The sequence below is a fragment of the Canis aureus genome, chromosome X (assembly GCF_053574225.1).
Source record: "Canis aureus isolate CA01 chromosome X, VMU_Caureus_v.1.0, whole genome shotgun sequence".
Taxonomy (NCBI): Eukaryota; Metazoa; Chordata; class Mammalia; order Carnivora; family Canidae; genus Canis; species Canis aureus.
In genome coordinates, this window is record NC_135649.1 from 32,825,919 (window position 1) to 32,841,938 (window position 16,020).

Here is a 16,020-nt window from a genome sequence, read left to right on the forward strand (position 1 = left end):
GAGCAAAACTGGACTTCGCGTGAGTGGGTTATTTCAGGACTTAATTTGTTGCACTTTGTGGCATCCAGAAATAGTTAATATGAACTCACTGGAAGCTAGGCAGCACTCTGCAGTGGGGTTTGGAGCCAGCACTTCAGTAGATGGAAGAGAAGGGTTTTTCAGGGCTTTTAAAGGTAATAATTATATTTGCTAATACATGTGTATAAAGGTGGGCAGTAAACATGGATGGCTGGTCAATCCAAGTATAGGTTGGAATGGGAAAGTCAATCACAGAAAACCAGAAAGTGGGGGGAAAGGGGGGCTCAGAGATCCAGAGGCAGGGTTCCTTGGGGCCTGTACCCTCCTTCCTTGACCAGGGCATGCCTTTACATTGGGCTGAACGTGGACAAATACAGTTGGGAAATTCCTGCATTACTTGGAAGAAGCCAATATGGGGAGTACTGACACCGGTCCCTCCCCATCCCACCTCAGCCCCTCCTGGGAGTGATGAAATCATCAGAGAGAGGAAGGAAAAGTTGAAGTATCTGGTAGCCTGTGGGTCTAGGGCATTTGTTCTTTCCTTTTCTTGCTCTGATCTCATTTTGAAACTGGGCGTTCCTCCAGGGTGGCATCTTTGGCCCCAGAGAACTCATAGGAGCTGTGCCAGGGTGGATCCCAGAAAAGCAGCAGAAAGTGTTGGTTTTGGCTTTGCTCAAGGCCAGGAAGACAACTGCAAATGAGACCTTCTTTTTAGATGACCCAATGCAGTTCTCCAGAGAGGGTTGTGCAGGCATTCTGGGCAGGACTGCCTGAGAGGGAAGACCGTGCCTTTGGCCAGGGTGCGCTCTATCTCCTGACCGCCAGAGAGTGGCAGACTGGGCACACAACTCCAAAAGAGCCAAGTGTCTCCTCCTGGATCTACTGGGATCTACGTGGTCAGGAGTTCTCCTTTTTCTCAATTACCCAAAAGACCTTGTCACACAAAGGTCAAGCCAAGTGGGATTTGCTATCATTCTAATTGTCCCAGCTCCACTTGTACTTTGTTTCCCAGGGGCAAAACAGAACTTGTGCAAAGTCACTGATGGCAGGAGACTAAAACTGGTACCGAAAAGGAGAGGTTGCTGAATCTCTCTTGCTGGACTCAGCTCGGTCAATATCGCTCACTATCCCAGGCAGTTTGACCAATTTTCTTGTCAAAAGGTTTGCGCTTTGGGCCTTAGCTTTAGCCTATCGTGGAGACTTGGTTTAATGGAAATAAAAACACGTAACTTGTTTTTCACAAACATTTTATAATGGCAGAGAAAACAGAGTAGGTAGTGTATTCTGCTTTAAGCAAACTCAACATACGAACAGATTTACAAACAAACCCAGGGTGGATTGTTGGCAAAAATGTTTACAACATAAGTCTTTAACAGGATTTTCTGGTGCATTTTTAAAAAACAGTTTATGGCCAGATTTTCTAACATATCAGTCACATTAACTAACTCACGGCAGCCTCACTCTCAAATACATGAGAGCTTACTCTCTGAGGGCAAGTCTACTTTCTTGAAAGATCTGGTCAAATGTATTATAAGCAAACAGGAACAAGAACAAAATAGATGGTCTGATAGCTTTCCTTTTTATTCTGCTTCCAACAAAATGATAACTTATTTTGGGTCATTCTTGACCTAAGGTTACGGGTACAGTTTCGTTAGATACAAAGTGAAACAACAGTAAACATTTCTAATGAATGAACAGCTTTCACAGCAACTGTCTGTATCAATCACATTGTTGTTACAACATAGATAAGCTGAAACTGCATTTTTGTACAGATCCGGAGGAAAGAAATCCCTAAAGAGAAACCAAGCATATAGAGGTAGTTGAATAGCAATGGGGGGGAAGCATTATCTTAATTCCCCTTTCAGTTTATTACAGTGCGAAAATAAAATGGCTGCTGAACAAACAACTAGACTAACAAACACACAGACATATTTGTGACTGTTTGAGTGGTTTGCTTGATATTTTAATCCTGGCATGACTGAGGGCTACATGAAATGATGGAACTAGTTTATCTAAGATAAGCCTATGATGCCACATTGACCTATTTGCTCTCCTTTTATTTTGTTGTTTATTGTTGCTTTGACAATAGATAAATGTTAGGCAATTTTGAACATGACGCATAAGCTACAGTGGTGCTTTGTAAACTTCTGTTAATCACATTTGCTGCAACAAATTTTTAAACGGCTATAGAGTCATGAAGCAAAAGCTTTCAAATGACACCAAAAACAGAGATTACAGGCACTTCTCTCTCAAGGTTAACTTAGCGCATTTATAAGTGAAAATGTCTTTATTTCACCTCTGGATGTGCACTATCCAGAATCTTAAACAGTTGAACAGTGGGAGCTATCGTTCTAAGAGGAACTGAATGTGTACACTTTATGTGACTCCTTTTCCTTTTTTCTCTCTGCACTCAGGAAGGGCCACAAACTGAAACCCATGCAGCTGGCTGCTTTTCAGAACTGCTTTCAATCATAAATCAAAGCCTCATTTCTCAAGCCCCAGATGGGCTGAAAAAATGTGTCCTTTTCCATTATTTGGGCTGCCTTCCATTTGTATCTACATTATACACTTCTGATATGATTTTGCCTTGGTAAACAGAAATGGATGCAAAGTCAATTATGTTGGGAACTCAAGGAATGAGTCCTTAAATGAAGCTCCCAATTTGGAAAAGGAGTTAGCAGGGGGGAACACAATCCCCGATGGATTTTGGTCTATCAACAGCATGCAATCTGTTGACAGTAAGAGACCTCTGGGTGCTGTGAACCAGCCTCAGGAGCTCCACTGCTCCAATGGCCAGTCACAGGGGATTATCTGAGCCAGGCCAGCCCCACAGGCAGAGCTGGAAATGCCATGGGGCTAGAAGCAGTCAGCCTTCGGAAAAGGCAAATTCTCAACATAGTCAGTTCTCTGCTCCATTAAGTCAGGGGCAGGCACTCTTTTCTCCAGGATGTCTACAGAGAATTAGTTTATCATTGTTCATTTTCTACATTTTGCTGGTTATTAGCTAGCAGCAGTGGTACAGTACAAAGCAGAAAGGCATAATATCTGCTTGGTACCATATATATACGTATGTATACACACACACACACATATATATATATATATACACACACACACACACACACAAACACAGAGAAAATAATCTAGGTTATGATAAGAAAATTAACCAAATAAACGGCACTATCTACCAAAGGGGAAGTCTTGTACTTCTGGCCTAGACTTAGGCTTATGTTTTTTCTCTGTACACTCTTTATACCAGAACTTGGCAGCAAAATGGGCAGCCGGGGTGGCTCAGTGGTTTAGCGCCGCCTTCAGCCCAGGGCGTGATCCTGGAGATCCGGGATAGAGTCCCACGTCGTTGGGCTCCCTGAATGGAGCCTGCTTCTCCCTCCCTCTCTCCCTCTCTCTCTCTCTCTCTTTCTCTCTCTGTGTGTCTCATAAATAAATAAAATCTTAAAAAAAGAAGCGATGAATTGGTTATTCTAACGGAGGTAGAACTTCAGGTTTCCACTATATCAGAAATTCTAGACCTCCAAAGAGCACTACTTTTTAGTCCTACTGAAATAGGGAAAATGTACTGGCCTAGAAGTCTCCTTTGTCTCTAACCTCATTTGTTTTCTAGTCTTTTCATTTTCCCAAGCAGACCTGGCTCTAAAAGGAATTAACTGTAAAGCATCAAGTTATGGTCTCAGAATCAGTGGTGTGGATCCCTCCAACCACATTTAAAGGGGGTAGATATGGGTACTGTGTATAAAGCCAGTGTTTTATGCAAATGTGGGCCCTTGATGATATTCTATGACCATGAATAACCTAATCATGGCTATTATGTTTTTAATGTCTCATAGGTGCTAGGCACTCTGCTAAGTGATTTACATATACTACCTTATATAACGTTCATAACAACCCTATATGTGATAATTACTACCATTTGCTATATGAGGAACCTGTGGGCTCAAAAACAAGTTAAATCACAAAACAAAAACATCTACCAAGGGGAGATGCTTATGACATTTTCTTTGCTGCATTTACACTAGATAACAGGAGAATATTTTACTAGGACTGTGCTACGATTAGTGGTTGGGCACCGAGTGGGAGGGGGAGCCTTTAATTTCCCACTCCCTGAGCCTTGTAGAGTTTGCTTAGGCAATGACCATGCCTATACTTCCATTCTTCACTAGCTAAGTCTGGCTGCAAACATCAAGCCTGGTAACATAATGCTCTGACATATAGCATCCACTTAGGAAGTACAGAAAAGATCATTTGGTTTCTGCTTATGTGAATCTTTTTTCTGTTGCCTGGATCACCTCACTCTCCCTTCTCTGTTTCTGGCCAGAGGTGAGGACGGAAGAAGTCAGATTGGTTACATGAGGCACTCACCTCTTCTCAATGAGGTGGATGGGCTGCACTGCATCCGTTTAGCATCTGTAAGGGGATCATTTGCAAGACAGTGCGAATGGTAGGATTCACTTCTTGCCTGCCCTAATCTCTTTACTCCATCACTGTATACCCCATTCTCATGGCATTTCTCAGATTCTCCTGGCACTAAAGGAATCACACCAGCACAAAGCAGGCTAAACAGGAGCTCCTTCTTACCTTCTTACTCACTATTCTTCCCCTATATTGAAATCTTTGGCCCACAGCAGCTAGGAGGAAAGGCAGTGCTTAGATAAAAACCACTGTTTCCTTTAAAGAGATTTACAAACCAAAACAACAGTTTGTTTTTTTTAAGGGTTTTACTTTTTCTACTGGCTTCTTTATACTTGTAGTAACAAACAGCCCCTTTTCATGTGTTTCTACACATGTTAGCCAGGTTGTGAATCTCAGAGCCCTGAGAAGAGGTGGGATATGGAGGCTATGATGTGACAAAGTGAAAACCATTCCCTCTGAAGGGTTAAATATCATCCTGCCTCAAAATCCCACTCCTAACTGCACTGAGGGGAAATGATTTACCTTTAGAATTAGACTGTTGAGATAAATGCCTATAATAGATCATACTAAATGATGCTCCTCTGATTCAACTCTTCATTCAAGGAAAAGCATTCCTTCAGCCCTGCTCTGTATAACATATAGAACATGTTTTATTTTACTTTACCATGGCTTATTCTATAACGTATACCAAATCGCTTATGTATTTTATATTGTTGAATTCAAACTGAAAGTCAAATGGAACCTGTGAAGATTGGTGATCTCAATGTCACTCTGAACTTCCTTTAAGCATCCAATGGGGTAGATAGAAAAATGGCTCAAGAACTGGGATCAAACATAGTAAAATGTGATAAAAGCAAAAATGGCACATTTCTAATACTGTTACTTCCCCCTTGGTAAATGGTAAACCACGTTAATAAATAAAGCAACTGGCTTTTCAGTAACGAACACTTAAATAGTTACATACTTGTAGAAAAAAGGATACAGTAGTGCAAAAAATAAATTATTAAAACAGAAAGAAGGATGAACATTATTTTACACAATACTGTATAAAACCTGAACCATTTGGAATGAGAACTCAAGTCAGTGAAATAACACAGCAACATTATTAGTATCTGTTCTTCACATTTCAATCACACACTTAACTATGCAAGAAAGAAAATTAAAAGCAAAACCACTTTAAACTTTCAGAGAAGTTTATGTTGAAATCAAATTAATTTTTTTTTCTGGGCTTTTAAACACCTCTGCTGAGCATGTAGTTGTGCAGCATGTCAAGAAGCATCTTAAGACAGAAAGTTTCAAACAGGTCCCATGCTTTTGGTCTTTCGACATAATTTCTCTCTGTGATCAACAGCAGGGAAATGCCTATTTGATACTTCCTTCTGTTAAGATGTTATTGCAATTAGATATATTTACAAGATGACTCCCCCCATGGGTGGTGGGGAGGATGGGAGCTCCTCTCCAGCAATCCACTCTCACTAGTTTTGGTTTCGGGATATAAAGGCCAGGACTCGCCGAATACCGTTCAGTCTATCCTTTAAGGACCTCATTGCTAGGAATGGGAGCTGAGCTCGGCTTTCCAATGGAAGAACTGCTAAGGTCCACCAGCACCAGGCTGGACCATTCGGGTTAATCTACAACAGAAAAACACGATGGGTTCATCCTATTCCCACAGAAATGAGATCAGTCTGCAGGTTTCCCAAGCCACAAGGTAAATATCCCAGGTGGAACTGCTTCTGTGTAAGGTAAACACTGCTATTTACCCCCCAGGTCTACTTCCTCCTTGCCTGAGCTGGTCATGTAGCCACGCAGAAAACAAAGGCTGCATTGCAGTTAGGGGAGGCGATGAGACAAAGTTCTGGCTAATGAGATGTAAAGGGAAGTTCTATGTGCAACTTCTGGGTCATGCTCTGGGAACAGGGCATGTGCCCTCTGCCTTACTCTTTCTCTCTTCCCCTCAGCTAGAGCATGAACATGGTGATGATCAGCCTTCTTCTATCAGGAAGACAGGGCAACATTCTAAGGATGGTAGAGCTTTGTGATGAACGAGACTGGATTTCTGAATGATCTCATCGAATAGAGCTGCTCTAGCCCTCTATCTGGCTCAAGCTACCTCTAGTTATTTTTAGTAGTTGTCAAAGTAAACAAATCAATATCCTAACAGATACCCTATACCTCCTAGCCAGTGTGATTCTGTGAGCTAGAATGTTCACTACTCCATTTGTTCTACTTTGAAGATTCCATTTAGATTCTTTGGACTGACACACACCACATGTGAGCCTTCAATTCCCATGATCCCTTGTGCTTGGCATGTCTCTTAACTCCCTTTATTTTCTTGCTTCTGGCCGAAGGCAATATAGTACACACACCGTGTCACTCTAGAAGGCCACAGTTAGCTTCTCCTCCTCTGAAACCAAAGCTTATGATCCATAGCCCAAAAGTACAACAATCCCACTTTGCAAAAAGTCCAATTTGAAAACACCTTCACATTAGAAATGTATTCTGTCCCCAGGTTTCTTTTTAATAAAGAGCTTTCCCATTCCACACGAATTCTTCACCAATTCTGCTTGTCAGCAGCTTCACCGGCACATGATATAGTCACTACCGACTTATTTCCTACAAAGTCTGAAATGGGCTCTCAGCTCACAACTCTCAGAAGTTTAGACTATAGAGAATTTCATTTTGGTCAGACCACCTACATGTGGGACTATTTGCCTCCAAATTGGTTCACCTAATTCTCCCCCAAACCTTGCTCTTTCTTGGCTTCTCTGTGCCTGTAGCTTCATTTGAATTCTTTTTTGTCCCTCACTGTGATCTGTAACAGGCTCTCCCTCCTATTATTAGTTCTGAATGTGAAATTAACATATTCTAAACTTCTTTTCCCAGGGCTATTAACAAAGATATTTAAGCTGATGTTAATACTTGTGGTTCTTTCTGAGAAATCTCCTGAGGCTCAGAACATTTTTATTAATGGGACCACTGGGGCTGCAGCACTGACTGGATCAAACTGGCTGTTGTTGTTGTTGTTGTTGTTATTATTATTATTATTATTATTTTTGCTGCTGCTGCCAAAGCAACATGATAACAGTTCTAATAAGAAAGGAAATGAACCCAAGATTTCAGCTTTCTATGTCATCGAGCCCTTATGAATCACTCCGTGGCATCTGTGTTTTCTCTTGTGGAAGATGCTGTATCATTGCTGATTGCTACCTTCTGCCTGACTGAGGGAGAATGCTTTCCAGAAGGTGAAGGGGAACATTACACTTGATCGTGAGCTTGCTCAGAGCTCTGATGTAGTCCTGAGTCACAGTGGCCCAGAGCCAGGAGCTAGGTCACTGGGAAGTACTGACTGGCCTTTCTCCCTTCAACATTCATGATGCCTTTGCATGGGGGAAAAGAGCCACCTTTGTGGTCTGGAGAAAGTGAGATGTTTCAGCTCATTGGGGAACAGATTGGTGTCTTATAGCCCAGATGCAAGAGGAAGAGGGGACTTTAGAGATTTCTTCATCTACCTCCCTCATTTTAGAGCTGGGAGAAAGGTTGAGAAAAGGGAAGGGACTTACCCAAGTTCACACAGCTAGAATGGTAAGGATCAGTCTCTTGGCAGGGAAATCAGAACATACATATTCTATGTTACTATTGTAAAAGAGTCGGGAATGAGTCTTAAGTAAAGAATCAAGGAAATCAGGGAGTGCTGATGTAGAGGAGCCAGCTCAGAATGTAGGAAAGGTGATCATGGGCAAATATTTGACTAGGTTATCTCCAGCCTTGTTCTAGAGAGAATATTGTCTGATTTATACCAAGCAAGCAAAGTTTTGTGAAACTTAACTATCTCTACTTCCCTGAAGAGCTTCTGATCTACAACTTGATATCTCAAATGGATCTGTCCTCCCAGGAAACAGACTGATCCAGTAGAACCTAATGAACTGCTTTCTAGTGTAATTCAGCCAAGGGTAAATTTAAAGATTGTGTCTATTTGCTCATGACCGGCTCACCCCTGATGAAGACAATGACAAGGGTCTAGACCTACAGGGCTAAGTAGGGAGAGACCCAGGTGTGAAAAGATTCTGTGGTCTTGCAGTTGGAATCCTGTAAGGTAGCTGGTCCCATATCCAAGCTCCTGCAGCAATGGGGGAGAGGGTTATGAAGCTCCCCAGAAGTGGAAGCTTTTGGTCTTAGCTCCCAGGATACCCTTCTCTTAAGTCTGGCCTTTGCATGAATCTTGTCACTCCCACACATTACCGTGGTGTGAATCTGGACTCCCACAGAAGGTTCTTCTGTTGTTGGTGTCTGTGTTCCCAATCTGTCACTTGGCTTCTTTCTTAAAACCTGTCTTTGGATCTAAGTTCCTACCACTTTACTTTATTACTTCAATTCTGATTTGGGATCCTTTGGGTCTTACCCATGATGCCCACTGCTCAGCCAAACAATATCAAATTGGACTCATCTTCCTCTCTGCACTTGCTCTGCCAAATGGCAACCATGCACCCGTCTAATCCCAAACCCTAGGTTCTCTCATCTGGTGGGGGCATTCCATTACAAAGAGACATTTTTATATACCTGGGGATCAGCATCTTTCTCTGGCATTGGACCAAAGTGACTGAGTATCCGATTCTTCAGAGATGATTTGAGCGAATGAAACCACGATGATGCCTGCTCATAGACACAATTATGTAATCCCATGAGCTCTGCACAATCTTCTCCTTGAACCTGAAAGTATCAAAGTGGAAATGAAGCGCTCTATATTCTCCACTGCTCCCAAAGCCGCTGCTGACACTGACTCCCTTTGGGCAATCCAGCCTGCCTCTCTAGGAAGGCTCACCCTCCCAGCCTTCTCCTGTGTGGTGTGTGAAAGGTTCCTCAGCCAGAGGATGGGCTGTGTGTAACTGCCCATCTGCCAAGGGTAGAGGATGGAGAAAGGTTCCTTTGGGTAAATTAGCTGAAACAGCAAGATAGACAAAACCAGAGATGCCAACTGGCTTGGGTGGAGGCGTGCTGTTAAACTAGCTTATGCTGCTTTATGCCTCTCTCCTTTTCATGTTTTATATCTGCTTTTCCATTGTCCAGCGGGAAGAGAGACATGAGTGTATCTGTGTCTCACTGTGTAACTATTTTGCAAGTCAAATGTATTCATTCGTTGATCAAACATTTACTAATCTTGTATTGTGTAGTGAATGTAAATATAAATGAACATGGGTTATTTACCTCTTCTATTCATTAGTCCAGAACACCAAGAATTAACCAGACATGGTGTCTTTCTGCTTTACAGGATGATGGGTTATAGGGAAGAACTCTTAACCAGGTTGCACATTTAAAAATACAAATGTATGGAGGTGCCTGGGTGGCTCAGTCGGTTAAGAGTCTGCCTTTGGCTCAGGTCATGATCCCAGGGTCCTGGTATTGAGCCCAGCATTGGGCTTCGTGCTCAGCGGGGAGCCTGTTTCTCCCTCTCCCTCTGCCTGCCATTTCCCCTGCTTGTGCTCTGTCAAATAAATAAATATAATATTTTTTAAAAATACACATGTATGTGTGAATCCACAATTATCTCCAAAGAAAAAGTTTGAAAATATAAATAACTCAATAAATAAAGTGCACATGTATAGACATCGCTCCAGATCTATCCCTTGGTATCTCTGGCAAAGACCTAACTCCTAGGCTGAATGGGCCCCAGCGTTGTTGGTCTGGCTTGGCATTTCTTATGCATGAATACAACTCAGGAATGAAGCAGGGAAAGCCTGGACATGGAGTGCTCCTGATGCCATTCTAAAATTGAGCAGCAATCCAGCAGCCTTCAGTGTTGCTGTAACAATTTGGTGAGAAATCCCAAGGCCCTCAACAGTGCTGAGAAATTCTTTTGCAAACATCTTTGTGTGCCAAGCTATCGGGTAGCCTGGCTTTGGGATTCTTGGCACTGGCCACCCTTACCTTTTGGTCTTCAATGTATTCAATGTCGGCTGTATTGTAACCATCTCGCTGGCCCTGGTGGAGGACCCTGAAGCGCCTCTTGCCTATACTGTCCACCACAGAGCGACCATCAGCAAAGAACTGAACATTTCTGATCTCCAGGATACACCCATACTCCGCGAACCTGCTTAATAGGCATGTATAAAAAAGTTAAATTCTTCATTTATTTCTGTGGCCTGGCCCCCAGCCATTTCTGTAATCCTAGGCTGTGCCTCGAGGGACTTCTGCCTATTTGCCTGTCCTGGGGTCCACAGCTGCAACTACACAACAGGCAGTGCCTGTGCAAAGAAAAATCTTTATGTAATAATATAACTGCTCTCATTTATTGAGCATATACTATGTGTTAGGTACTGTGCTCAGTGCTCTATGTGTATTAACTCACCAATCTTCCCAAAAAACCCAATGAGGTAGGCGCTATTATTGTACCCACTTTACAGATAAGGAAATTGAGTCACAGAAAGGTTAAGTAATTTGCCCAAAGTCAAACTTGCTCAAAGGCTGAAGCCAGAATATAAACCCAGGCAGTAAGACTCCAGTGCCCACAGTCTTACAGTAAAACAAATTTTATAGTATATACCCCTCATTTAACAAAAGATTAATCCGGGTAGGCAGCGTATTACATGGTAAAATAGAGACCAGGGAGACCCTGGTCTCTACAAACACACATGGTCACGAACTGGCTAAATCTCAGGAGCTGTGCCTCCCCATCTCCTGGGAGCATCCCAAAGTAAACCCAAATCCCTCTGCACCCAACCTCCCTTTACTCACATAGGTCCTCACTTACCCTTTGACAGGATCTCCAAGGCACATGCCAAACTGCCTTGTGCCTGTCTCAATGCATCTACGAATCATCAGACGGTAACAAGGCTCAAAGATGTGCAGGGGACAAGGAACGGTGGGATAGGCCATAGTACACACGAAAATAGGCACGTTCTTATTTAAGCTGTCAGGAAGAGCAAATGACGTGGATTTCTCAAAGCAATGGAGCAGAACACAGAAAGGTTGGTCAAACGTCACCTTGTGGTTCCCCCACAGGAAGGCAAGAAGACCTCAAGTTTTGATGGCTGATAAAAAAAAATACTGTGATGCAACCGACACTACAGGCTGAGTTCCACTGCCTGATGCAGAGGTTAGCCTGAGTACTGAGAGACTGAAACTGATACCCTGTACGTTCTAATTTGGCTAAAGACATCCTATAGTACCTTCATGTTGTAGGTGATAGTTATACCTCATATTTTTTTTTCTTTCTTTCCTGCTCTCTACTCAAAACAATCTCTTCAGGTGTCCTGCTGGTGGTAAAAGTGAACCTAGCTCTCCAGGGGGATGGTGGAAAAATCTCTGCAAGTTCTCCATAAGCATTTCAAATTTGCAAAGCCCCCAGGAGATCTGCTTGGCAGGCTCAGCTAGAAGGAGACGGGAGCAACAGAGGGGCAAGTGTAATCTAGCCCAGTGATGCTCAAACACTCCCGTGCATCAGAGTCACCAGGGGCCCTTAAATCCAGACAACCAGGTTACAGGACCCCCAGAGATACTGGTATATTAGCTCTGGAGTTAGGACCCAGGAATCTGCCCTTCAGCAAGTGCCCATGAAGATGCAGACACCCAGACTGATGGGAAACCACCAACTGGGCAAGCTCCTCCTGAATCACTGTTTTCTTTGTTGTCTGGTAAGTCCAATACTGGAAACTATCAATAGATATAAGACCATCTTCCCAAATCCCCAAAGGATTAAGTTTAGGATTTCTTCAAATAGATATTTCTCTGGTATCTTCCAGTGTTTATTAATAAGGCATTAAATGATATTGGAGAAAAGGGCTCAGAGAGACCGAGGCAAATTTAAGAATCAAAAATAAAGATGCCCTGAGTAGATCTACTATATAAGTCAATGGGAAAAAAAGGATTTAATTTTTAGCTTCCCAAGCAAACATCATTTGAAGTAAGAGGCCTACTCAAATAAACCAGGGGCAGTTTAGAAACGTTCTCTACAGGGTGGGCAGAAAACCAGAGCAGTTTTTGCCATCGGGAACCTTGCCCCCAGAATGCTATGAGGATTCCACTAGGGATTGGGAGGTGGAAGGGCAGCAGTAGGAGAGGCAGAAGTGAGAGACTGCCTCCTGCTTTTCCTCAGTGAGCTATTCTTCGAGACAAGCAGAAAGCTTGGAGCCCTACTTCCATCTCCCATCCTTACCCTTCACCTCCCATGTGCCTGGCAGAGGAGGCATAGAACAAACAGCAGTCTCACTATTACCATTGATTAAGTACTTACGTGCACCAGCTCATTTGATCTTCATAAGAAGTCCGTGAGGTAAGAACTGATTATTCCCAAGCTACAGATGAGGAAATTGAGGCCCAGAGAGGTCAATTGACTTGCCTAAGGCCCCGAAGTATACTCACTTTGTGGCAAAACTGGGTCAAAAGCCCAGGTATGTCTGGCACCAAAGTTCTTAACCTCATAGTACCTTCTAATGTATTTGCAGTCTTCTGTATGCTCCATAAGTTCCCCTGATTTAGCTACTACAACTTACTCCTACCAGCAACACCCAGTCACAAGGGCCAAGATGTGACCTGGTCTGTGGTTTGACTTATGCTTCTTCAGTGGTGTGCTGGTAAGCACTGAACAACTGGCTTATGGTGGGGGGTAAAGCTCTGGCTTATAGCATTTGCCAATTTCTGTAGTGTAGATACTCCCACCAAGGCCAATGTCAAGCTACCAACATGATATTGCCAAGTGAAAAGTTAGTACGAAATGTGCACATTCAATTCTGTGACCTGCTATGAGTGAAACTGAAAAAAGAGAAACATGCATATACATACTTAGAAAGTTCTTCCATCTCTTCTTCATAAAGCCGCCTTCGTTCCTTGAGTTCTTCTGGAAGGAATTTAGCTATTAGCTCTTCCATTATGACATTTTTGCTATATTTTCTGGATGCCAAGCACTATAGGGGGAACAGGGCAATGAGATATTATGCAGTCATTGGAAAACCACAAAGCACTTCTGATATAATGAGTAGAATAGCTCAGTGACCCACATATTGGAGTAACTTGGACCCACACATTAGCAGCTAATAACATCATAATGTGTATATTCTCTGGATGTTACATGCAACTAATTACTTTTATAATTAGACAAAAATATTTTAATAAGGGAAAAAGACCTGCATTGAAGTTTTAAAAAGTCTCACAGCTTTCCTAAACACCAAATTGAGATTATGTTCTTGTCCAAAAGGGGAGGAAACCCTTCCCTTTCCTTTTTCTGCTTACTGCATTTACAAGCTCACAAAAAAATGGTCTCCATCTGGGATATACTGAAAGTCTGTGGTCAAAAGGTTTAGGGAGGGATCCCTGGGTGGCGCAGCGGTTTGGCGCCTGCCTTTGGCCCAGGGCGGGATCCTGGAGACCCGGGATCGAATCCCACGTCGGGCTCCCGGTGCATGGAGCCTGCTTCTCCCTCTGCCTGTGTCTCTGCCTCTCTCTCTCTCTCTCTGTGACTATCATAAAATAAATAAATAAAAATTAAAAAAAAAAAAAAAAGGTTTAGGGAACAAAAAAGCCATTTTCAAGCACTTATCTTTTCCTGACCTATCCCACCCCCACTGTACCCCACCCCAATTCTCGGCTTCTGGATATTGCCAATCTAAATATTTTCCCCCCTTGCACTTCAGCTAAATACTGGTGATTTTGTCTATTTGTTTTAAAAATGTATCATCTAGGTATCACTGAAATTATGTTATAAACCATGAATTCAGAAGCAAACTCAGGTATATTTGTCACTGTTACTATCCTTCTGGATACCCATGCTTCATGTGTATCCAGGGATTTGTAAGCAGTGGGAATTCAACTGTATGAACCAGACAATGGGAGTTAAAAACATCTGCCAATTGCTTGCTATGGACACTACCCACACAGATCCAGCAGGGGGAGCTCCTGAGTATAAAAATTGCTGGTTTGAGACCCTTTTTCCTTTCCCAGTATGGGCCCATATGTATCTATTCCGCAGTGAACAGGATTGGAATACAATATTTCTCTCTCTTGGAAATAGTGTTAAGTGCGCCCCTATGTCAATACACAGAGGCAGACAATAAGATCTTCTAGTCTCTGAGTCTGGGACCCCACAGCATCTGCTTCTAGGACGCCTTCTCAGTCACTGCCATCACCTGACTGCAGAAGATGAACTGCTTTGCCCAGCCCCAATCTTTGGGGGAAAAGCAATGACTCAGGAGGTAGCTAATCCAAGAAAGAGGTGACTCCTCCGCTGATGCTAAAACAAAAACCCAGGAAAGCCACATACTAAAATGTTAACAGTGGTTTTCTCCAGGTGCTGAACATTTGGGTAGATTTTTCTTCTTTCTGCTTATTTGAGTGTTGTAGTGTTACCACAACACAATGTGTTTTTTAAGGACCATGGACTCCTCACCTACAATCAAGCCAGCAGATCCCATCCCCCTGATCCAGGCAAGGTGTGATGGTGAGCCTCCCCTCCAAGTCCACATATACCTCCAGGGTTATCCTGGATGACTATTTCACTCGATTTCCTTAGTTCAAATGCTTGGGTGTTGGGAAAGCTCAACATGGGACTTCTCTGGACCTATATTCACCTAGAGATAGCCTTGCATGTCTGACCTCTTCTCGGGGACAACAGAGGTCAAAGAACACTAAGATTGACTGTAATGTGTCCTGCATAAGTCCCCAAGGGAGGGCAAACAAGATGAGCTTCCAGGGATTCCTGTTTTATTGGGAATTCCATCAAGGCCATCTGAAAAACAACAGTGGCAGCCTGTGTGGTTCCTTTTAGATGACCTGGAAGCCACAGAGCTTTCCAAGTAGCCATGTATCTGCTAATAAGTACAGTGGCTCCTGGGGGGGAGGGGGAGAAGGACCACACTGAAGATCTGTGAGGTTTTTCTGGGGACCTGAGAGTGATCCCTTCAAACCACAGAATAAACACTGATGATGATGATGATGATGATGATGATGAGACTTCAGAGCTCATCTAGTCCAAGCCCAGAGAGGACAGAGGATTCACCTAAGGTTGCAGTGAAGCAGGTACCATGACAGACTTAGCATCAGGATACCTATTTTTCATCAATTGAATACTTTGGTTTCCACCACAAATCGATTTCACTATTGACAGTTCATAAAAAGCTGGATGTTGCCTCATTTTCCTGAAGGACTGGGTGAAGAGGGGAGAGGTAGCTCTAAAACAGGAAAAATAGATAGATGGTCTGAGGGAGTAGTCTGTCCTAGCACAGTGTACTGGCTTGGGATCCAACAGGCCACCATTTTAGTATCCAATTCCAAATAAGCTAACCTAATCAAGAAAGAAAGAATGTCTTACCTGTGAAAGACCATCTTTGCATAGCGGACACTTTGCATTGTGATCTAGGCATCTTTCAAGGCATTTTAAGCAAAATGTATGCCCACAAGGTGTTGTGACTGGCTCATAGAATAATCTGAAATTTAGGAATCAAAAGGGAAGAAATATGAACAAGACAAAAGACAGAGATACTTAGTGTTAAGGTTTTATAGTATTATTTAGAAAATTCCGTATGTGTAAGGGGAGGGGTCTTTTCTTTTTAAAATAATTTCCTGCTATTGTTGCACTTCAGAAAAGCA

At 42.8% G+C, this 16,020-nt stretch overlaps 1 protein-coding gene across 7 annotated transcripts in view; it reads right to left on the bottom strand.

Annotated features, from left to right (window-relative positions):
- Nucleotides 1-1,248: 1,248 nt before the first annotated feature.
- LONRF3 (LON peptidase N-terminal domain and ring finger 3) overlaps nucleotides 1,249-16,020 on the bottom strand; it is a 40,182-nt gene continuing 25,410 nt past the window's right edge. For 3 of the 7 annotated variants that reach the window (XM_077888341.1, XM_077888339.1, XM_077888336.1), the window contains 6 exons: nucleotides 15,743-15,857; nucleotides 13,222-13,343; nucleotides 11,192-11,350; nucleotides 10,369-10,531; nucleotides 9,004-9,153; nucleotides 1,249-6,077 (listed from right to left, as the gene is read on the bottom strand). In XM_077888341.1, coding sequence (XP_077744467.1) covers nucleotides 5,922-6,077; nucleotides 9,004-9,153; nucleotides 10,369-10,531; nucleotides 11,192-11,350; nucleotides 13,222-13,343; nucleotides 15,743-15,857 — 865 coding nt within the window. In that variant the 3' untranslated portion in view covers nucleotides 1,249-5,921. The other 4 variants (XM_077888340.1, XM_077888338.1, XM_077888334.1 and 1 more) reach the window with 2 other exon arrangements.